This window comes from Neltuma alba, unplaced genomic scaffold (assembly GCF_004799145.2).
Source record: "Neltuma alba isolate B1F8T4 unplaced genomic scaffold, ASM479914v2 tig00012449_pilon, whole genome shotgun sequence".
In the NCBI taxonomy this organism is placed as follows: domain Eukaryota; kingdom Viridiplantae; phylum Streptophyta; class Magnoliopsida; order Fabales; family Fabaceae; genus Neltuma; species Neltuma alba.
This window is the reverse complement of record NW_021636928.1, coordinates 105,168-127,960: the sequence shown is the minus strand read 5'-3', so window position 1 is coordinate 127,960 and position 22,793 is coordinate 105,168. Positions and strand designations below refer to the sequence as shown.

Below are 22,793 nucleotides of genomic sequence, written 5' to 3'. Positions count from 1 at the left end.
ATATACGCAAACCTCTTCTAAAAATTATGTGTAATTTCACAGAAACGTCTCGATAATTTTTTTTGGTATTTTCATTATGTTTTCCTAATTTAACAATGAATATTAAAAGCACTAAAAAATTCCTTTTTATTTAAAGGGATATATTGCTGCTTCTAACTGGAGAGGAAAATATAAGATAATTGATCTTACGTACTTTATTGTCTTTAAAGGCTTCCCTTTTGGAAAAGTAAGATCACGTGCATGGGGAACAAAAAGATTTTTTTTTTTGGCCAGAGGGGAACAAAAAGATTCAAAATCAGATTTAAGACTATTAAATTCATCGCGACATAAATTTTATTTGCAAATAATCATTAATATAGTGAATGCCCAGATTTTGTTTCCTCTCTAAGTAGAGGATGATCCTCTCCTTCCAAAAATTAAAGCGATTGCATTATTATTTATTTAAATTGAATAAATGAAAAGAATATGACAAGAATTATACTCACATGCTTGCAAAACAATAACGTAACAAAAAAAAAAAGGAAACCCACGCTATGGTTAAAAAAAAAAAAAAAGCAGAAGCCAAAGCTGCTGCTTAAATCCAATTCCAATAAGGACAAAATTCAAATTTCCACCACAAATAATATTTTATTAAAATATAGAAAGCTTATATAGAATACATGCAGTCGCAAAATTTAACCCATTAAAAAGGAAAGAAGTAATCATTGCTTTCTATAACCCGCCCGAAGAACAAATTTCTTATTCTTCTTTATAAGACGGCATTTGTTTTTCCTAAAGTTAGAAGATGATGATGATGCATCCTTTTATTTTTTCTTATAAGGTAATGTTGTGAAAATCTAGCCTGACATCAAACCCAGAAAGAGTTGTTCCATTTTAACTAATCAAATTGAAATATTTATGATTATTTTTAAGGGCTAATATAATTTTTGACCTCTCATTTTGGTTTTAGTCCTCTAAATTTTAAATAATAAGTTTTGATCCATTAAAAAGCAAAATAATCAAAGTTTTTATTGAATTATTAAAACTAATATTTTAAATGAAGAAATTTAAAAAACCAGAACTAAAATGAAGACAAATCAGGATAACAAATGCATTAACTCTTATTTTTAAGTTACATGACAATTTCATATTTATTTCATGTATATAATATTATTATTTTTTTATTTCTGGCAAAAAAAAAATGCAGCGATAAAAATCATGAATCTTAAGCACATGGATCGCATGCCAACAACGGTTCCATCCCAAAAGGGCAGCAAATTCGCCAATTCCCCTCAGCCCATTCCCACTCACATCTGGAGAAACGCAATCCGAACAAAAATGACAACAAATTTAACATGAAAAACCCTCTAATACCAGGGAAAAAACCATGGGACCGATTCCGAAAAATTCCACTGTATCAAAAATCATTAAATGTTCTTAGAAACAGTACACATTAAAAGAAAAAAGATCAAATATACCGCGTCAACACTCCAGAGATTACAATTAAATGTGGCTGTTTTTCATAATTCGAGATGAATTACAAACTCAATTTTATTTATTATGGGGATTCCACAACTTGAGTGATATTAATCTTCTCAATTCCTCTTTACCAAATAAATGAAACTTGAGATTTGGGAGGGAAAAAAAAAACCAGCTGTTCATCCTGCAAAATAAATCACAAACATCAAAAAGTTCAAAATTGTTAGTTATGAATTTGACATTTTATCTAAATATTCCCCACTAATTATAGGCAATTAGGAACTTAAGCATCTAGTGATTCTATTTAACTAATTCATAGCTCTAAAGAATTAACCTCATGCATACAGTAGGCTTTTCATGCCAAGCGTGTATATTATAGTTCAGTAACTAAGGAAGCATCTTCATGCACCATACAAATATTAACTACAAAAAAGATCAAGAGCGTGAGACCTGGACCTTATTCTCATCGTTTGGCTTCAATCTCCTGAAAGCAGATTGTTGGTTCTCTGCTATGAATATATTGAGAAAAAGATCTATTAGATTGGAAGTCCGCTGCATAATTTGTTGAGCCCAGTGAAGCTTTCTTGAATCTGAGGCCAGTGACTAAAATAAGCATTGAACAGACAAACTAAAATATATAAGTATTGAAGCTTGAACAGCAAGCGATATAATTCATTGCAGTTGAATTGAATTCAAATTCAGAAATTGAGTAATTACCGAAAATCAATTAATAATATGAAGACACGGTGATATAATTTGTAACCCAATTTTGTTTTGCTAGATACTATTCTTCAAAATAGGATTTCATCGTAAGTATATGCATATTATCTTTTTCATATTTCAACTCAATACGAAAACAGCTTACTTAAAATGCAGTACACATAACTCACAGGATCACCCTGAACATAGCCATTTTGACTTGGAATTTTCGATGGTATGAGATGGTAATCAATTATTGTTAAATTGATAATAATAAGAGACACAACAGACTTTTATTGCGGCATAAGCTAATGTTTGTTGTAAAACCAGAATCCTTTCTTACTTGTTTTGAGTTTTTAATTCTCTCCAACAACATTAAACAGATTTGAAGAAGCCTTGCCTTCATAATTCCTTCAGTTGCAAATTACTGTTCCTAAGACTTCTGAATTGAAATTGAAACCATGAAATCATGATCACTGAGTAAGAAAAGGATTGAAACTAACTAAAGTAGCAGAGGAAGTGTCAATTTGGAGTAGGCTGGAGCACCCTTTAATTGTTATCTAATTTTCGTAAAAACAGAGGAAATAAAACCAATCATCTTGGAATGTTTTCAAAGTTTTATAATCCACGTAGCTGGACAAAACTAGTTTGAAATTTAAAGGGCGCACAAGTTATTTAGTTGGCTAATACTATAGTAATAATCAATTTAAGCAGCAGTAGAGTACCTCGTCTTAAAGCTTCAGTGAGCAGAGCATGCTCTGCGAGGCCTTCTTCTCTTGGAAAAAAAGGTTACCTGCAAGGAAAGGTTAATTAGTAAGGGGAGTGGAGTTTATCAACTTGGAAGCATTTTAGTAAGGAATTCTTATATGAAGGTGAAAACAAATGGGAGAGTATTTTTTTTTTTTTAATAAAGTAGTTATAGATATAATGAGCATACCTTTAGATGTATGCAATGGAGATTTAGATTCGAAAGCCATCGATCAATATATTTGGGATGTGAGCAATTTTTAGCCACTCTGCTCCTGTTTCTCTCTTGCATTTGTCCTCGAGAAGTGGAGCTCCATCGATTTCTAGTGTTTGTAAAGTAGAGAGGCGAGACATTTCTGCTGGAAATAACTCCAAGTTTTTACAAATCCAAATGTTGAGAATGCGCAGTGACTGGAGATCACAAATCCACTCGGGTAAAGCTGTGAGGTGATCACAATCAGAAAAACTGATTGTTTGGAGAGAACATAGGCAACAAAGGTCTTGGCACTGGGTGTTATAATCCTCATCACCAAGTTTGGCAATAGTCAATCCCTCGAGTGTAGCAGATAGATTTCGCATATGAAGAAATGGTTTCTCTAGACTTGAAAATCCCACAATATAGAGACGTTTAAGAGAGGAGAGATTTTGCATCCATTCCTCTGGTAATGCTTCTATGTCTATCCCTTCAATGTGAAGAGACTTGAGCATGGAAAGAGATGGAGTCATATCATGTGATGTTGACGGCGCAATTGCGCTCACACTTAATGTGTCTACCAATGGCTTCATGCTGGAGTAGACTAAGCACAAATACCTCACGAGATTTGGAAAAGTAGGCATGCATCTTAAGTTTGGGCAATCAAGAATACCTAATGCTGAAAGACGTGAAAATGAAGGTAGTGAATCATGACACTCATTACCTCTTGTATTTTGGACATTTGCCTCCCTTTGCCATCCCCTTAAACTTCCGCATGAGTAAATTACTAATTCCTCCAAAGATGGGAAGAAGTTGGCTGATGAGGAACATCCTTTATATATGCACTCCAATTTATCCATCCCCGATATGTGAAGAGTCTTGAGAGAAACCAAGCCTTCTAACGCTGGCAAGTATCGACAATTGTTGATTCCAGAAAACTTCAATTGAACAAGATTTGCACATGACAAAAGCCAATCAGATAGGCATACCCCTGGGTACCCTTGTATTTTTAGTGTCTTCAAATTTTGATGAGGGCGAAGATTTTCCAGTAACTGCATAGCATCACTTTTTTCCATCTTTGGATCTTCTCCCCAATTCAAAGTCAAGGAAATGAGGTTTTTCTTTGTTCTCAAATTAACATACTTAGACTCCTCCTCTACATCCCTTACTGAATCCAGTTTTTTAATGGCTAATCTACCTCTGAGGTTAAGATCTTTCAATTCGTTCAATTTGGCTTTCTTTCTCTCCTTATCATCATTACCCACTATGAAATGTGACAACCTCTGCATACAAGTCATTTTGTCCAACCCCATAGGCATTCCATCAACAAAGGCCTTGCAACCTAGTATATCAAGCCGGCGCAACTTTACAAACTTTGTGATAATATCTCCAGGAAATTTCAAATTCTCACAGCCGGTCAATCTCAATGTTTGCAAATTGACCAAGTTACTTATACTCTTGGGCAAACAAGTCAATTGATGACAATAATCGAGATTAAGATGCCTCAAATGGCTTATTTTACCTATTGATTTGGGAAAATATTTTATCGATTGGTTTGACAAATCTAGACTCCGTAAGCATTTTAACACAAATAAATCAGATGGATCCCTTCTATAATTTTTCTTCATTTCACGAAAGTTTCTCAATCTACCCAGATCCGGCACATTTAGTGAACTATTGGTGTCATAGGTTTTAAAAAGAGCATGTCTAGGACACCTTGGAACGTCTTTTCCTCCCTCAATGTATATGTCAAAGCTAGTAGCAAATGATTGGGACAAGTCATGCATCAAATCATGCATTTTAAAATATTCTATTTCTCCTAATTCATCCATCTCAACATCTTGCAAGAATGACTTCATCAACAAAATACGAACGTACTCTTCACCCACATCTTCTAAACATTGTTCCTCGTCTTTATTTTTAAGGAAGCCTTGTGCCATCCACATATCAATCAATTCATCCTTTTCATATTTCCAATCTTTTGGATACAAAGAACAATAAGCAAAACACTGTTTTAATTCAATTGCCAAACCGTCATAACTCAACTTTAAAATTGGCATGATTAAATCATTATTATCACTTAGCTTCCAAAAGTCACCTTTCAAGAGATCTTCCCAGTCACTTTCTAGCAATTTTGAGCGCAACAAACCTCCCATAACTCTTATTGCCAGCGGAACGCCCATACATTTTTCTGCAATTTTTTGGCCAACAGACTCCAGATTTGGGGTTATTTTTTTATCATCGTCAAATGCCAATCTTTTCAACAGAGTCCAAGATTGGTCACTGTTCAATCCTTCCAAAAGATACGGCGTTTTTACACCCATTCTATTGACTACTGCTTGATCACGTGTAGTCAACAAAATCTTACTACCCTCAGCACCGCGCATCAAAAACTTCTTCAACTCTTCCCACTTTCTGGGAAAATCATCCCAAATATCATCTAAAACTAGCAAAAAATTTTGGCCCGTTAAATTTCGTTGAAGCTTATTTTGAAGTAGTTCTAATGGTTGATCGTCCTGTTTTTCGCCAAGTAGTAATTCGAGTGTCTGTTTCACAATCGCCTTTACATCAGAGTCTTCGGAAACACACACCCAAATTCGCTTGTGGAAAGAACGCTCCACGTCAGCATCATTGTACACCAGTTGGGCAAGAGCGGTTTTCCCCAAACCCCCAATGCCGACAATAGCAACCAAAGAAACATTTTGATGGCTATTATCATCATTCAACAACAAATCAATTATGTGCTTCCTGTCTCCCTCCCTACCAACCATATCCTCTTGGAGCACAAAAGAACTAGTTTCCCTCCAGTTACTCTTTTCATGCTTCATTTCAACAACTCTTCCAACTAAATTCAGCTTGGACATACTTTCAGCAACATCATTAAATTGCTCTCTAATGTTTCTAATATTGTGAGCAACTTGGAGGCGAAGACCAATTGGGTTGGAGGATGAGAAGAAGTCACGTACCTTTCCTTTTGCATCCCTCTTGCGCAGCAAATGTTGAGTGTGGATCTCATCGAGCAAGTCATCTGCATCGTAAAGCAGTTGCCTGAGGTCCTTGATCCAGAGCTGGATGAGTTGGTCAGTGTGCTGCTTTTGGTCAGCATCAGCCAACACAGCTTTGATGCGTTCAACAGTTTTCTTGAGCCATTCAGTGTCCCTTTTGACCCCATAAATGGAAGCAATCTCTCTGAAGGCTGCAGAAGCCAACGTGTTGATGAGACTTGTGGCCACTCCATATGGTACTTGTTCAGCCATCCTTCCTCTAATACACAAATCAAAGGGAGACTCTCTCTGGTGTTCGATGATTAGAAACGAGTTGAGGAGAAAGTGCAGGAGAAGAGAAGACTTAAAAGTACTCAACCAACTCTACCATATGATATTTAACTTTATTGACGGAGAAATGACCATGGTAATTATTTTGGTGTCCCCACTGCATTGTTTCATTGTCTCCCACTAATGAAGAGGAAGTTTTCTAGAAATTGCCTATACGCGTAGCATCCATCAACTTTAAAAAAGTTTCGCGGAAACTTTCCAATAATTTCTCCCCTGTGGTGGCCCATGCGGTAAGGTTCAGAGAAACCAACGTCGTCTTGCTCTGTGAGAGAGAGGGTGAGATGTGAATCACAGAGATGGATCTAAGCATAGAGAAAGTCCATGGTATTTATGCTATCCAGTTTTTATTGAGATTTTATTAATAATTACATTTCTGTTTTCGGAATTCATGACGAATGGCCATGAAAGCCCACCTTTTGTCAATTGCAGGTCGGCCTTGGCGCATAAAAGATCTGTGATTCTGGTTTTGGTGAAATATTCATGGCTTATTTACAAAAAATTTTGGGCTATCCAGTCTTTATTGGAGTTTTTTTTTGGATAATTACATTTATGTTTTCGGAATTCATAGTGATGATTCTCAGCCCCCCTTTTGTCAATTGTAGGCCCAGAAATAATATCTTGTTCGTTCTCTAGTTTCATCACCAAGAGTATCCATGTGCGCTCACAGGCCCAATATCTCCATTTTTTGACCGCTCAGCAGTCTTAGTGTTCGCTTATTTATCAGCAACTAGAAGCAAAGCCCAAGGGAGTTTGGGTGTAGTAAAAAACTAATTTCTCCATAGTAAATCAAAATTCAAATTCTTACCAATAAAGTTGGGCAAAGCGGAATGAGTTAATTTCTCATAACGTAATGAATTAATATTTAAATCCTTATTAGGAGAGGTACCCACATTTAGTATTTGACAGTGTCTCTAATAGTATTGTCTCTAATATGAGGATACCTATGCGTTGGCTGAAAAAAAAAATTCAAATTCTTATTAGGAAAGATTAGGAAAGATACCAACATTTAGTGCCATGTAGTATCTCGATCAAGAATACTTCTAATATAAACATACATGTGTCTAAAAAAAAACTAGAAGCAAAGCCAAGCTTCTTTTGATTTCAAATCATTATTATATTATATTGTTCCTTTTATCACACGTCTTTGATTTTCTCTTTTATTCTGTTACCTGTGTTTAGCAAGGACGATTTGATCAGATTGAACTTTAAAGTCTCTAATTCGCCGTTAAATCAAAAAGGAACTTTCTTAGGCTAAAGATAAAATCATTTTAAAAAATCAAATAAATAGTAATACTTCCTCTATTTAACTCAATTGACTAATTTGCCTCACTTATAAATTAATATATAATCTAATGATATATATAAATATTTTTAAAATCATATAATACATGTTATAATTAACTAATTTAATAATTTTTTAAATTTTTTAAATTAGTTAAGTAAGTTTTGTATTACCAAAAAGCAATAGTATTTTGTTTTATACACGTATGGCATGGTTCTTTTAAAAGAGGAGAAAAGGTGTAAAACGTGTCAACGCATGTAAATAAGGCAGTATTACTTTGGGGGGTGCGGTCCAATTTGCAAGGGCCACGTCATTTCATAAATCCTTTGGAGGTTTTCCCGAAACAGAAAGAAAGGGACCCTTTTTTTGGGGATACACGGGAAAGGAAAAAAAAAAGGACATGTTAGTTTAAGAAAAAATGGTAAAAAACGACATTCGAAATAAAAAAAATTATAAATAAAAATTTGTGATAATATTAATATGAGTTTTAACAATAATTTTTATAAATTAGTCTCTGTCTACCTTAGAAAAGGGACACCAAAGAAGGGGACACATTAGTTTGAAGATAGGACATATAACATAATGCAGATTCCTTTAATCCAATGTGACGCTTTTTGGGGGGGAAAATTGGAACCATTTTTGTGATCACGATTACATCACTGTGATATCACACCCATGATAGATTAAAAAGTTAAATACTCTGACTGCCCTTCTATTTTGTTTTAATTACACAAACCTTTCTTCTATTTTAATAATATACATTTTAGCCCAAACTATTAATACCATTAAAGAATATTCTGAAAAGATTCTTTACATATATTTTTTAATTAAAAAAATATTAGAATAAACCTTGTTTCTTACTTTACCCCTCATTATATTAAACATGTAGTTTGTCTTTTAATATTAATATTTATTAATAATCTATTTGATATTTTACCAAATTTAATAAATTAAGAAATAACTTCATAATTTTATTGAAAAAAACATATATGCAATTACAAAACATTTTTACTAATATATATTTAAAAAATTACATCACAAGTAAGTTTAAATAAATAAACAATTGTAAAATAAAAATTTGTATTTATAAAATTAATAAAATTTATAATATGGTAAACAATTCAATAGTATAACAAAGAGTATTAAAATATTTATTAAAATTATTTTTAATTTCAAATAAAGATGGATAATATGTCATTAAATGATAATTATTAAGTAATATTTGTATTAAGAAAGGATAATTTGGTCAAAATAATGGGTCAATCTTATAATTTAATGGTTAACTAACGGATGGGTAGATGACAGTTGAATCTCAAAACTGGAAAAAAGCTTTGCACAATATATATTTTGATTTTAAGGAAACTCTATAAAAGTTTCCAAAATAAAAAGAAGGTATTTGTAATTTAGGTTAAAGAGAGGGAATGTTGATATATTTTACTTTAGATTAAAGATACCATATAACATTTCAAAAAGAGGAAAAAAAATTAATCTCCTATTCAAAAATGTTATTGATGAAAGGGACTTAAATCAAAATATTAATATTTTGTATATACAAATTTTGTAGATTACCAAGCACCTTTAATGCATAAAAATTTGTCAGATTCTTTCCACCAATAAAATTTTCAATAGGAATTTTTTTCCCAATTTTGCTTTAAAAGATTTCATGTATGTCGGGAAATAAATTAAACAGAAACGGCTTACAAAATAATGATACTCTATTTTCGAATCATTGATATAATAATTTGAAAAAAATATTATATAAAATGATGTAATAAGAAATTGATTAAAAAAAGATAGAGTAATAAATATGTAGAAAATGAAATTAATTTTTATATTTTTATTTTTGTCATTTTTTTTGTGATCCCCTCTCTTATTATATGTTTCAACATTATTGTAGAGAAAGTATTTGCCACATAAAAAGATAATTACATCCAAATAAAATAAAATATGACATTTTTGTTCAAATTAAAATTACTTTGGGTAAAGAGAGTATAAGAAATGTAAAGCTATAAGATTATTGCAATATTTTTTATCCATTAAAATGCATGGAATGGAAACATGTCATGGAATCCAACAAAATGAAAATGGTGATTGGTATGAGGGAGAAGCGTTCGCCTTCATCCATGCATTCCTTCTGGAAAATTAACAAATTAAATCCCAAAACTTATTCCAACAATCTCTTTAAGGATTTTTTTTTAGGGGAAAAAACATGCTTTAAGGAATGTTACTAACTTAGCAAATGAGTATTTCTTCGATCAATAATGTAGTTAGGCTATTTATCTATTTTGGTAGATTAAGGGTGTTAAATAAATTTTTTCATACACGTTAAATAAATTATTTAGTTATAACATATGTGCTCTAATATTTCTAAAATAATTCCGTGTGACATTGGATATATCAGTTTATAAGTTGCATAAATTAATTTTAAAGAAATAATAAATGCAAGAAAAAATAATGAATTAAGATATTACATTTGATTAGGACCAAAACTTGGCTACTATATTTAGAACAAAAGAACAATTCGACAGTAATTATGTGGAGTCAAAAAGAATTGAATTAAAAAAATCTTACATTAGGAAGCGACTTTCATTCAAGCTAATAATGATAGAATTTGATCCAATAATACTAAATATTATATATTATTTCTTATTCTTAATATAAGAGTTAATTTGATATTTAATTTTGTCATAAATATAAGACCTCAATTTATTTTATCTCTTATATTTATTTTTTTTCCAAAAGCAGTCTTGGCTGTAGCTGCACATGTTAGAGATTCCATCAAATGGTAGTTCTAATTAATATACATAATTAGCAAGAGTATTTTAAAAAAGATAATATATAATTAGTACAAATAATAACTTAATAAATTTTTTTAGTTTACTTAAATTAACTAACTAACTAACTCTTTTAGTGAAGCTATGAGGTAGATTAAGGGTGCTGGTCAAAAGAGGAATGACTACTAACTGTAGGTTTTAATTTTCACCCTCCTCCTGAGTGCTGACGGACCCTGGGTACATCATTTTTTTATCTCTTAAATTATTGCCTACTCCTGTCGGTCACAGAGTATCATTAGTGAATAATCAATACGAACGTTTTGAACGTGCTGCATGAATTCCCTAATTTATATTATTTCAGTTTGAGTTGGACCCCATATTATCACGCCATTAAGTTAAATTAATAAGTCACCAATATCCATCTTGTTGATTTAATTTAAAACCCTATCTATTTAACATAAAAATAATAAAATGCTACCCCTGTAGTTCTTAATATAAAAACTATATAACTAATCTACACATATTAAAAAATTTATTTAAATTAGTTATTTATAATAAATGGACGTTGTTGTCTTTCTTAAAATACTCCTGTTAATCATGGCATGGAAACTACATTTTGATAGAGACTCGTTAACATGTGCAATCACTATCAGAATTACTTAGGGGTAACATGAATAAATGTTGAAAAAAAAATATATTAGGATTATATTTTAAAACCAAATCAAATCTGAAACTAGCTTTCATCCTAAGGATTGGAAGTAGCATGCATGAAGCATGCCCATGCCCGTTCAGAATCAGATCATAGAAATAAAAGATTAGATCTGTAAATTACAATAATTAAAAACAGACAACACTTACTCGTCCCATTAAGTACTTCAAATATACACATACAAGAGCTATCTACCTACTATTTTGCTGATTAAGTATATATACAGAGAGATTAGAATATTTCTCTTGAATTAACCACATCATGCACTAACAACAATGCAAACTATAATAAGCTGTACTCTCCATAAATTATACTCCCTCTGATCCTAAATTACACTATAAAATGAATATTATATTTAGAAACGAATGAGTAAATAATATAGTTTATTTTCATTTCATGCAATGCATTCATGCATAACAGTAATGACTATGCTTTACGTTACTAAATGGAGTCAATCATATGGATAACACTATCTTCGATCCTTAATATAAGAACTAATCGACTAATTTGAGTAGATTAAAGAAATTAGTTAAATTAGTTATTTGTAATAAATAAGCATTGTTTTTCCTAAAATATCTTACAAATCAAGTGTATTGGCTAGAATTATTATTATTATAAAAATTATTTTAGAAAAAAATGAATAAATACAAGACACAAAATATATTGAGGTCTTATATTTAGTACCAAAATAAAAGTTAAACAAGATCTTATATTAAAAATTGAAAGTAATAACATATTATTGTGCTCTATTTAGAACCATGTTATTATTTTTTATTCTAAATACAAGACATATTTGTATTATCAGAATTACTATTTACAAGTGCAACAGCCAACATCCTCATTTATTACCTGTAATGTGGCGAGGCAGAAAAGGGTAATTCCAATGTTGCGATGGCCAGAATACTGAATGCCCTCATATTCACTTCCAAGCTTAAGACTAATGGCCCATCCTGAAACTCCAATGGCGTATCCTGAAAATTGACAAAACACATGAAGGTAGAACCATGCTGGGTCTAATGACGGAAATGTCCTCATGTATCTCGCTATTATCACCCCCACTGGGAACATAATCCCCCGGCTCACTGCATTTAGCACTCCATGAATCTGCCATATATTAATAATTAATTAATCACAATCAAATTATATTAATATATTCCGTAATTAATGTAAAACAGTGAAGCTTGATAATTTACATCCTTTTGCTTTGTTCTTGAATCATCCCCACCACTACTAAAACCCTGCCCAGACTTCAAGTTCAATACGCCCCTGGATTCCAGATTCGTCGGAGCAAAGTCATGAGCGTCTGGTTCTCCGTCGGTGACTGAAGGCCCCACCTGCCACACCTGGTTCACTTTTTCTGCACTTTCCGGCAGCTTCACTGTGGCAAAAATGCTCATCGCGCCGCCGGATGACTCCTCCGCCTTCAAGTCCCACACGTCGAATGAAAGCTTCTCGGGAACCACTGAATTGTAAGAGCTAATGTTATACGTCTTCACCGTCACTACGCCCTCCTTGTCTTTAAACGCTACCAGAGCTTGTGCTCCGGCCATGCCAGTCCCCGTTGGGTTTATCGCCTACGACACCGACCCACCGGGTTTCGCCGGAGCGGCGACAAAGGCGACGGAGAGAGAAGAGTTGGAGGAATCATGGGTCCAATGGAGATAGGAGTTTAACACAGGAAGGTCAGCGCAATTGGAATAAACTTTTTTATCGATGAACTTCTGGGAAGTGCATGTGAGTGAAGTCGCCGGAGAAGGCAGCGACACCAAAAGTGAAAGACCCAAAAAGAGAGGAATAATTGAACGTGGCAGCAGAGACATAACCGTCGTCGTCGTCCAGAGAGAGGTTAGAGACAAGACAATGCGGGTGCGTCCGTGTTCATGTGTGTTTTTTTTTTTCTTTGATATATTTATTTAAGGCCGAGATTAAACAAAAAGCAAAAGGCACGCCAATAAATCTGGGCAAATTAGTAAGTGCTGTTAGAGAGCAACAAATGTGTTGGAAGAACGTAAAACTTTTCTGCTTGGAAAGGAAATCGAACAGAACTTTTCTCCAGATTTAGGCAATTTTCGGTTTACTTTTCTATTGCTGGTAAAGTGTCGTTTAATTTTGTCTGTTTTTTGGTTTTACTTTTAATAGTTAATTACAATGCACTCCATAGTTCCATATGTGATTTGATTGTTTCTAAAAGAAGAAAAACTTAGGTATGATATCTTTACCTATAACAGTGTTGCTGGAATTTTTTTATTAAAAATATAAATTTTAGAATCAAATTTTTATTATTTTTAATTCAATAAAAATTAGAAGAACCCTGCCTGTTTAATATTTTTAAAATATAATTTTTCGGTATGCGGTATTATAAGCTTCGACCTTCTAGTATATTATCAGATTAAATTGAGGGTAATTGAGAGACTTGTTAGATTATTTTTGTCTCAACAAAAAAATGAAAATTTTCGTCTCAATATCACTGACGAGTATAGGGGAAATTATTTTGGATTCTTGTAGCTGATTTCCTAAAAGGATTAAATTTATATATAGTTTTGTATATCTTTGCAAATGAAATTTTTAATTAAAATGTAATGATGATTCTAATGTTTTTCGATGATTCTACAATAAATATATATTGTAGACTCAGGTTAGGTCTCAATTTAAGGAATGAATTACATTTTTTTTATAAATTAAAAATAGCTCATTTTGCTTAAAATTTTTTATTTTATATATAGATTAGATAATGGAGCATAATACTCCTCTGGTCCTCTGGACAAAATTTAACACTTCACTATCTTTTAATTTCAGCCTTTTGGCTGAGAACAAGGGTAAATAGTGGGATATCTTTTCGGTTCCGGAAAAGCTGAGTTCTCAAATTAGCATATTCTTTGATGCTAGCATCAATATTAATATAATAAAAATTAAAATGTTAAAACTTCAAAGTAAATTTTATTTAAGTTTGACTTTTAATCTTTTTTTATTTGACACGATTATAATTTTTATGTTTCAAGATAAAAATTATTTTATTCTATATTTTTTATTTTCAGAAATAAAAGTATTCGAAGTAAAATAAATTATTGAAAATTGTACATTTAAATAACCCAATTTTTTTAGGACTGAAATTTAAATGACTTAAGGATGAGGTAGCTCTTACCCATTATTCTTTTTAGTGCTTCTGCATTGTTCAAGAGTACGTCTAATATGAACCCTTTAGTTCGTAGTTAGCACTTGTTAGAAGTTCACTTTAATTAAAGTCATTATTGAAAAAGGCAACTGGTACCACCCAACGCGAATTAAAAATGAGTTAATAAAAACAAGAATAAAACTTTTAATCCTTCAAAGTTTGCTTTGATTATCAATATAATCTTCGAATTTTAATATTTATTAATCAAGTTTCTTAAATTTTATTAGGTATCATGTTACTCCTAATTAATAGGGTTATTTTCCCTTCAAACCGTAAGAATTAATTGTATATAATTATGCAGTTTCATGAATCAAATTGATAAATATTAGATGTTAGGATTAAATTGATAATTGAAGCAAATCTAATACTACCTCCGGTCCTTAATATAAGACCTTATTTGACTTTTATTTTGACCCTAAATATAAGATCTCAATCCATTTTGTCTCTCATATTTATATATTTTTTTCCAAGGTAGTCTTTCTAATAATAATAGTTCTAGCTAATACAGTTGATTAGTAAGAATATTTTAAGAAAGACAACACATATTTATTACAAATAATTAACTTAACTTATTTCTTTAATCTCTTCAAATTAGTAAACTAGCTCTTATAATTAGGACCAGAGGTAGTAGATGAAAATTTTCATTACCACCTAATAAAACATTCTTTTGAAGTCATCCATTTAATTTGCCATAAAACAGGGCAGCCAAAGGACAATTCCGATAAGATCTCACTGTTAAGGGGCATAATAAGAATTCTGGAGTGTCCTCATCCCCTGTTTTGGGTTTTGACAATAGGGTCGCCTTCTTGTTCTTGCTTTCTGGTTTGAAAAAAGTGTTCATAAAAATATTTGCTAACTACTACCGATTGGGTATTAAGAGTTGGTTGGGAGATTAAATTCCGTTATTTAGTTATAAATATAATATTTTAATTCATTCTGTTTTTTAAATTTGTAATTTTTTTCAAAATATTCTTATTGATTATTGATTATGAAAGCTTCCTATCAAAAAATAATTCTAAATTCTAATACATATGATTAAATATGATAATTTAGAAAAATCAACAGACATTTAATATTTTTAAGTTAGTGTTCAACTCTTATATTCAACCCTTATCAAAGTTATTGCATTTTAATGATATTATCATATTAAAGATAAGATGCCAAACATTGTACATCTGATTTTATAAATCACATAATTTTTTCGCTAAATCTTTCTGGAATCTTGTCAAAATTATATTTTTTAAGAAAATTACATATATTTTCTCAATTTTAAAAATATGCGCAAACCTCTTCTAAAAATTATGTGTAATTTCACAGAAACGTGCCGATAATTTTTTTTTTGGGTATTTTCATAATGTTTTCCTAATTTAATAATGAATATCAAAAGCACTAAAAAATACCTTTTTATTTAAAGGGATATATTGCTGCTTCTCACTGGAGAGGAAAATATAAGACAATTGATCTTACGTATTTTATTGTATTTAAAGGCTTCCCTTTTGGAAAAGCAGGATCACATGCATGGGGAACAAAAAGATTCAAAATCAGATTTAAGACTATTAAATTCATTGCGACATAAATTTTATTTGCAAAGAATCATTAATATAAAAAATCGATTTCAAAGGTGTTGTGTTTAAGTCTCTCTCCTCGCACGAGCTTTTCTCTCTCCCAATGAGAGTTTGTTACGGCAGTTATCTTGCCGATTGTGACTAGTGAGCTCCACCGCCCACTGCGACGGAGGAAGAAAGAGTGCTTTGGGTTTCTGTACACCGCAGTAACTCAGAGAGGCGAGGATTTACAATGGAAGAAGTTTTGAAAGAAGGAGGAAACAGCCAGAGAGGAGGACTGGAGGTGAATCTGGTGTGGAAGAAAAAGGAGCAGAAGAAATTTTAAGAATATTGTTTGGAAAAGTGGGATCACATGCATCCCAAAGATTCAAAATCAGATTTAAGAATATTAAGTTCATCGCGACATAAATTTTATTTGCAGAGAATCATTAATATAGTGAATGGCCCAGAGTACATGCAATAGCAAAATTTAACCCATTAAAAAGGAAAGAAGTAATCATTGCTTTCTATAAGCCGCCCGAAGAACGAATTTCTTATTCTCTTTTATAAGATGGCATTTGTTTTTCCTAAAGTTAGAAGACGATCATGATGCTTCCTTTTATCTTTTCTTATAAAGTAATGTTTTGAAAGTCTAGCCTGACATCAAACCCAAAAAAAATTGTTCCATTTTAACTAATCAAAATGAAATATTTATGATTATTTTTTAGAGTTAATATAATTTTTGGTTCCTCATTTTGTGTTTGGTCCTCTAAATTTTAAATAAATTTTGATCCATCAAAAAGCAAAATAATCCAAGTTTTTATTGAATTATTGGAAGTAATATTTTAAATGAAAAAATTTTAAAAACCAGAACTAAAATGAAGATAAATCAGAATAAAAAATGTATTAACTCTTATTTTTAAGTCACATGACAATTTCATATTTATTTCATGCAGATAATATTATTATTTTTTTATTTCTGGAAAAAAAATGCACCGCTAAAAATCATGAATCTCAAACACATGGATCGCATGCCAACGGTCGCATCCCAAAAGGGCAGCAAATTCGCCAATTACCCTCAGCCCATTTCCATCCACATCTCGAGAAACGCAATCCGAACAAAAATGACAACAAATTTAACATGAAAAACCCTCTAATACCAGGGAAAAAACCATGGGATCAATTCCGAAAAATTCCACTGTATCAAAAATCATTAAATGTTCTTAGAAATAGTACACATTAAAAGAAAAAAGGATCAAATATAGCCTGTCAACACTCCATAAATTACAATTAAATGTGGCTGTTTTTCTTAATTCGAGATGAATTACAAACTCAATTTTATTTATTATGGGGACTCCACAACTTGAGTGATACTAATCTTCTCAATTCTCCTTTACCAAATATATGAAACTTGAGATTTGGGGAGGAAAAAAAACCAGCTGTTCTTCCTGCAAAACAAATCACAAACATCAAAAAGTTCAAAATTGTTAGTTATGAATTTGGCATTTTATCTAAATATTCCCCACTAATTATAGGCAATTAGGAACTTAAGCATCTATTGATTCTATTTAACTAATTCATAGCTCTAAACAATTAACCTCATGCATATAATAGGCTTTTCATGCCAAGCGTGTATGTTATAGTTCAGTAACTAAGGAAGCATCTTCATGCACCATATAAATATTCACTACAAAAAAGATCAGGAGCGTGAGACCTGGACCTTATTCTCATCGTTTGGCTTCAATCTCCTGAAAGCAGATTGCTGGTTCTCTGCTATGAATATATATTGAGAAAAAGATCTATTAGATTTGAAGTCCGCTGCATAATTTGTTGAGCCCAGTGAAGCTTTCTTGCATCTGAGGCCAGTGACTAAAATAAGCATTGAACAGACAAACTAAAATATCCAAGTATTGAAGCTTGAACGGCCAGCGATATAATTCATTGCAGTTGAATTCAAATTCAGAACAGGAATGGAGTTTCCTTGTCACATCCATCCAATTCTGAAATTGAGTAATTACCGAAAATCAATTAAGAATATGAAGACATGGTGATATAATTTGTAACCCGATTTTGTTTTGCTGGATACTATTCTTCAAAATAGGATTTCATCGTAAGTATATGCATATTATCTTTTTCATATTTCAACTCAGTACGAAAGCAGCTTACTTAAAATGGAGTAAACATAACTCACAGGATCACCCTGAACATAACCATTTTGACCTGGAATTTTCGATGGTATGAGACGGTAATCAATTATTGTCAAATTGATAATAATAACAGACACTACAGAATTTTATTGCGGCACAAGCTTAACACATTTGTTGTAAAACTAGAATCCTTTCTTACTTGTTTTGAGTTTTTAATTCTCTCCAACAACATTAAACAGATTTGAAGAAGCCTTGCCTTCATAATTCCTTCAATTGTACTATTCCTAAAACTTTTGAATTGAAATTAAAACCATGAAATCATGATCACTGAGTAAGAAAAGGATTGAAACTAACTAAAGTAGCAGAGGAAGTGTCAAATTTGGAGTAGGCTGGAGCACCCTTTAATTGTTATCTAATTTTCGTAAAAACAGAGCAAATAAAACCAATCATCTTTGAATGTTTTCAAAGTTTTATAATCCATGTAGCTGGACAAAACTAGTTTGAAATTTAAAGGGCGCACAAGTTATTTAGTTGGCGAATACTATAGTAATAATCAATTTAAGTAGCAGTAGAGTACCTCGTCTTAAAGCTTCAGTGAGCAGAGCATGCTCTGCGAGGCCTTCTTCTCTTGGAAAAATAGGTTAACTGCAAGGAAAGGTTAATTAATTAGTAAGGGGAGTGGAGTTTATCAAATTGGATGTATTCTAGTAATGAATTCTTTTATGAAGGTGAAAACAAATGGGGCTGTATTTTTTGTTTTAATAAAGTAGTTATAGACATCACGAGCATACCTTTAGATCCATATATTTGGGATGTGAGCAATTTTTAGCCACTCTGCTCCTGTTTCTCTCTTGCATTTGGCCTCTAGAAGTGGAGCTCTGTAGACACTTAGTGTTTGTAAAGTAGTGAGGCGAGACATTTCTGCTGGAAATAACTCCAAGTTTTTACAATAGAAAATGCACATACTACGCAGTGACTGGAGATCACAAATCCACTCGGGTAAAGCTGTGAGGTGATCACAAAAAGAAAAAGTGATTGCTTGGAGAGAACATAGGCAACAAAGGTCTTGGCACTGTATGCTATAATCCTCATCACCAAGTTCTTGAATAGTCAATTCCTCGAGTGTAGCAGATAGATTCCGCATATGAAGAAATGGCTTCTCCAGACTTGAAAATCCTCGAATGGAGAGATGTTTAAGAGAGGAGAGATTTTGCATCCATTCCTCTGGTAATGCTTCCATTTCTATCCCTCTAATGTGAAGAGACTTGAGCATGGAAAGAGATGGAGTCATATCATGTGATGTTGACGGCCCAATTGTGCCCACACTTAATGTGTCTACCAATGGCTTCATGCTAGAGTTGAATAAATCCAAATCCCTCACGAGATTTGGAAAAGCAGGCATGCATCTTAAGTGTGGGCAACCCCAAATACTCAATGCTAAAAGACGTAAAAATGGAGGCAGTGAATCATGCCACTCATTATCTCTTGTATTTTGGCCATTTGCCTCCCTTTGCCATCCCCTTAAACTTCCACACCGGCTAATTGTTAATTCCTCCAAAGATGGGAAGAAGTTGGCTGATGAGGAACATCCTTTATAGTATATGCACTCCAATTTATCCATCCTCGATATGTCAAGAGTCTTGAGAGAAACCAAGCCTTCTAATGCTGGCAAGTATTGACAATCTTTGAATCCAGAAAACTGTAGTTGAACAAGATTTGTACATGACAAAAGCCAATAATCGGGCAGGTGTCCCCCCGGGTACCCATATATTTCTAGCATCCTCAAATTTTGATGAGGGCGAAGATTTTCCAGTAACTGCATGGCATCACTTTTTTCCATCTTTGGGTCGTTTCCCCAATCCATGGACAAGGAAATGAGGTTTTTCTTTGTTCTCAAATTAACATTCTTGGACTCCTCCTCTATATCCCTTACTGAATCAAGTTTCTTAATGGCTAATCTACCTCTGAGGTTAAGATCTTTCAATTCGTTCAATTTGGCTTTCTTTATCTCCTTATCATCATTACCCACTATGAAATGTGACAACCTCTGCATACAAGTCATTTTGCCCAACCCCATAGGCATTCCATCATCAAAGGCCTTGCAATCTTCTATGTCAAGCCGGCGCAACTTTACCAACTTTGTGATAATATCTCCAGGAAATTTCAAATTATAACAGTCGCTCAATATCAATGTTTGCAAATTGACTAAGTTACTTATACTCTTCGGCAAACAAGTCAATTGGCTACAAGAAGAGAGATTAAGATGCCTCAAATGGATCATTTTACCTATCGATTTAGGCAAATATCTCATCATAGAGTTTGACAAATCTAGACTTCGTAAGCGTTTGAACACAAATAAATCGGGTAGATCCCTTCCATCTTCTTTCTTCATTTCATGAAACGTTCTCAATCTACCTAGATCCGGCATATTTAGTGAACGATTGGTGTTATATTTTTCAAAAGAAGCATGTATAGGACACATTGCACCATTTTTTCCTCCCTCAACGTATAGGTCAGAGCTAGCAACTGATTGGGACAAGTCATGCATCAAATCATGCATTTTAAAAGATTCTATTTCTCCTGATTCATCCCTCTCAACATCTTGCAAGAATGACTTCATCAATAAAACATGAACGTACTCTTCACCCACGTCTTCTAGACATTGTTCCTCGTCTTTGTTTTCAAGGAAGCCTTGTGCCATCCACATATCAATCAATTCATCCTTATTATATCTCCAATCTTTTGGATATATAGAACAATAAGCAAAACACTGTTTTAATTCAATTGCCAGACTGTCATAACTCAACTTTAAAATTGGTATAATTGAAACATTATCATCACGTAGCTTCCAAAAGTCATCTTTCAAGAGATCTTCCCAGTCACTTTCCCGCAATTTTGAGCGCAACAAACTTCCCATCACTCTTATTGCCAGTGGAACGCCCTTACATTTTGCTGCAATTTTTTGGCCAATAGACTCCAAATTTTGGGTCATTATTTTCTCATCGTCAAATGCCAACCTTTTCAACAGAGTCCAAGATTGGTCATTATTCAATCCTTCCAAAAGATATGGCGTTTTTACACCCATTCTATTGACTACCGCTTGATCTCGTGTAGTCAACAAAATCTTACTACCCTTAGCACCACGCATCAAAATATTCTCTAAGTCTTCCCACTTTCTGGGAAAATCATCCCAAATATCATCTAAAACTAGCAAAAATTTTTGGCCAGCTAAATTTTTTTGAAGCTCATTTTGAAGTAGTTCTAATGATTGCTCGTCATGTTTTTGGCCAGGTAGTGATTTGAGTGTCTGTTTCACAAGGGCCGTTGCATCAGAGTCTTCGGAAACACACACCCACATTCGCTTTTGGAAGAAACGGTCCACGTCAGCATCGTTGTACACCAACTGGGCAAGAGCAGTTTTACCCAAACCCCCAATACCGACAATAGCAACCAAGGAAACATTTTGATGGCTATTATCATCATTCAACAACAAATCAATTATGTGCTTCTTGTTTCCCTCCCTGCCAACCATACGCTCTTGGAGCACAAAAGAACTAGTTTCCCTCCGGTTCCTCTTTTCATGCTTCATTTCAACAACTCTTCCAACTAAATTCAACTCCGACATTCTTTTAGTAACAGCATTAAATTGCTCTTTAATCCTTCTAATCTCGCAAGCAATTTTGCAGCGAAAAGCGATTGGATTGGAGGATGAGAAGAAGTCACGTACCTTTCCCTTTCCATCCCTCTGGCGCAGCAAATGTTTAGTGTGGATCTCATCAAGCACGTCATCTGCTTCGTAAAGCACTTGTTTGAGTTTGGTTATCCAGCGCTGGATGCTTTGCTCAGTGTGCTTGTGGTCAGCATCAGCAAGCACAGCTTTGATGTCTCCAACAGTTTCCTCCAGCCAATCAATCTCAGTCTCGACCCCATAAATGGAAGCAATCTCTTTGAAGGCTAATGAAGCCAACGTGTTGATGAGACTTGTAGCCACTCCATATGGTACTTGTTCCGCCATCCTTCCTCCAATACACAAATCGAAGGGAGACTCTCTCTCTGGTGTTCGATGATTAGAAACAAGTTGAGGAGAAAGTGCAGGAGAAGAGAAGACTTAAAAGCGCTCAACTAAGTCTACCATATGATATTTAACTTTATTGACAGAGAAATGACCATGGCAATTGCTCTGGTGGTCCCCAGTGCACTGATTCATTGTCTCCCACTAAGGAAGAGGAATTAAAGTTTCCTGGAAATTGCCTATACGCGTAGCATCCATCAACTTTAAAAAAGTTTCGCGGAAACTTTCCAATAATTTCTCCCCTGTGGTGGCCCATGTGGTAAGGTTCAGAGAAACCAACGTCGTCTTGCTTTGTAAGAGAGAGGGTGAGATGTGAATGACAGAGATGGAGCTAAGCATAGAGAAAGTGCACGGTATTTATGCTATCCAGTTTTTATTGAGATTTTATTAATAATTACATTTCTGTTTTTGGAATTCGTAATGAATGCCCATGAAAGCCCACCTTTTGTCAATTGCAGGTCGGCCTCGGCGCATAAAAGATCTTTGATTCTGGTTTTGGTGAAATAATCATGGCTTATTTACAAAAAATTTTGGGCTAAATCGTCGGGAAATTTTCAAATGACTGTTATATTGTGTCGCTCGCTTTTGACATCACATATGCATTTCAGTTCTTTCCATTTCTTCTGTCATTATTAAAACGTTACGCATTTGAAATTCTTTC

General features: G+C 33.2%; 2 protein-coding genes, 2 long non-coding RNA genes and 1 pseudogene across 4 annotated transcripts; all 5 read right to left on the bottom strand.

The window, feature by feature from the left end:
- Positions 1 to 1,621: 1,621 nt before the first annotated feature.
- Positions 1,622 to 3,215, bottom strand: LOC114727107 (uncharacterized). The gene is made up of 4 exons (XR_003738558.1): positions 3,095 to 3,215; positions 2,883 to 2,950; positions 1,915 to 2,061; positions 1,622 to 1,642 (listed from the first exon to the last, which is right to left on the bottom strand). It is a non-coding gene; the product is annotated as an uncharacterized LOC114727107 (long non-coding RNA).
- Positions 3,216 to 3,322: 107 nt separating this feature from the next.
- LOC114727113 (putative disease resistance protein RGA1) lies at positions 3,323 to 6,354 on the bottom strand. The gene is made up of 2 exons (XM_028913837.1): positions 3,413 to 6,354; positions 3,323 to 3,344 (listed from the first exon to the last, which is right to left on the bottom strand). The coding sequence occupies exons 1-2, from the start codon at positions 6,352 to 6,354 to the stop codon at positions 3,323 to 3,325; spliced, it is 2,964 nt and encodes a 987-aa protein (XP_028769670.1).
- A 185-nt stretch (positions 6,355 to 6,539) lies between these two features.
- LOC114727112 (cytochrome b561 and DOMON domain-containing protein At4g12980-like) lies at positions 6,540 to 13,017 on the bottom strand (annotated as a pseudogene).
- A 4,064-nt stretch (positions 13,018 to 17,081) lies between these two features.
- On the bottom strand, positions 17,082 to 17,675 carry LOC114727108 (uncharacterized). The gene is made up of 2 exons (XR_003738559.1): positions 17,634 to 17,675; positions 17,082 to 17,361 (listed from the first exon to the last, which is right to left on the bottom strand). It is a non-coding gene; the product is annotated as an uncharacterized LOC114727108 (long non-coding RNA).
- A 1,178-nt stretch (positions 17,676 to 18,853) lies between these two features.
- On the bottom strand, positions 18,854 to 22,147 carry LOC114727111 (putative disease resistance protein RGA1). Its single transcript, XM_028913836.1, has one exon. It carries the CDS (start codon positions 22,073 to 22,075, stop codon positions 18,854 to 18,856), a length of 3,222 nt encoding a protein of 1,073 aa, XP_028769669.1. The 5' UTR covers positions 22,076 to 22,147.
- Positions 22,148 to 22,793: the final 646 nt, after the last annotated feature.

What these genes read in the sequence shown, in the direction of transcription:
- LOC114727113 (XM_028913837.1), bottom strand. Translation starts at nt 6,354, where the DNA reads ATGGCTGAACAAGTACCATATGGAGTGGCCACAAGTCTCATCAACACG. An exon ending in GATGAGGATTATAACACCCA is followed by an intron (nt 3,345 to 3,412) that starts GTGCCAAGACCT and finishes ATCACCTCACAG; the next exon opens with CTTTACCCGAGTGGATTTGT.
- LOC114727111 (XM_028913836.1), bottom strand. Translation starts at nt 22,075, where the DNA reads ATGGCGGAACAAGTACCATATGGAGTGGCTACAAGTCTCATCAACACG.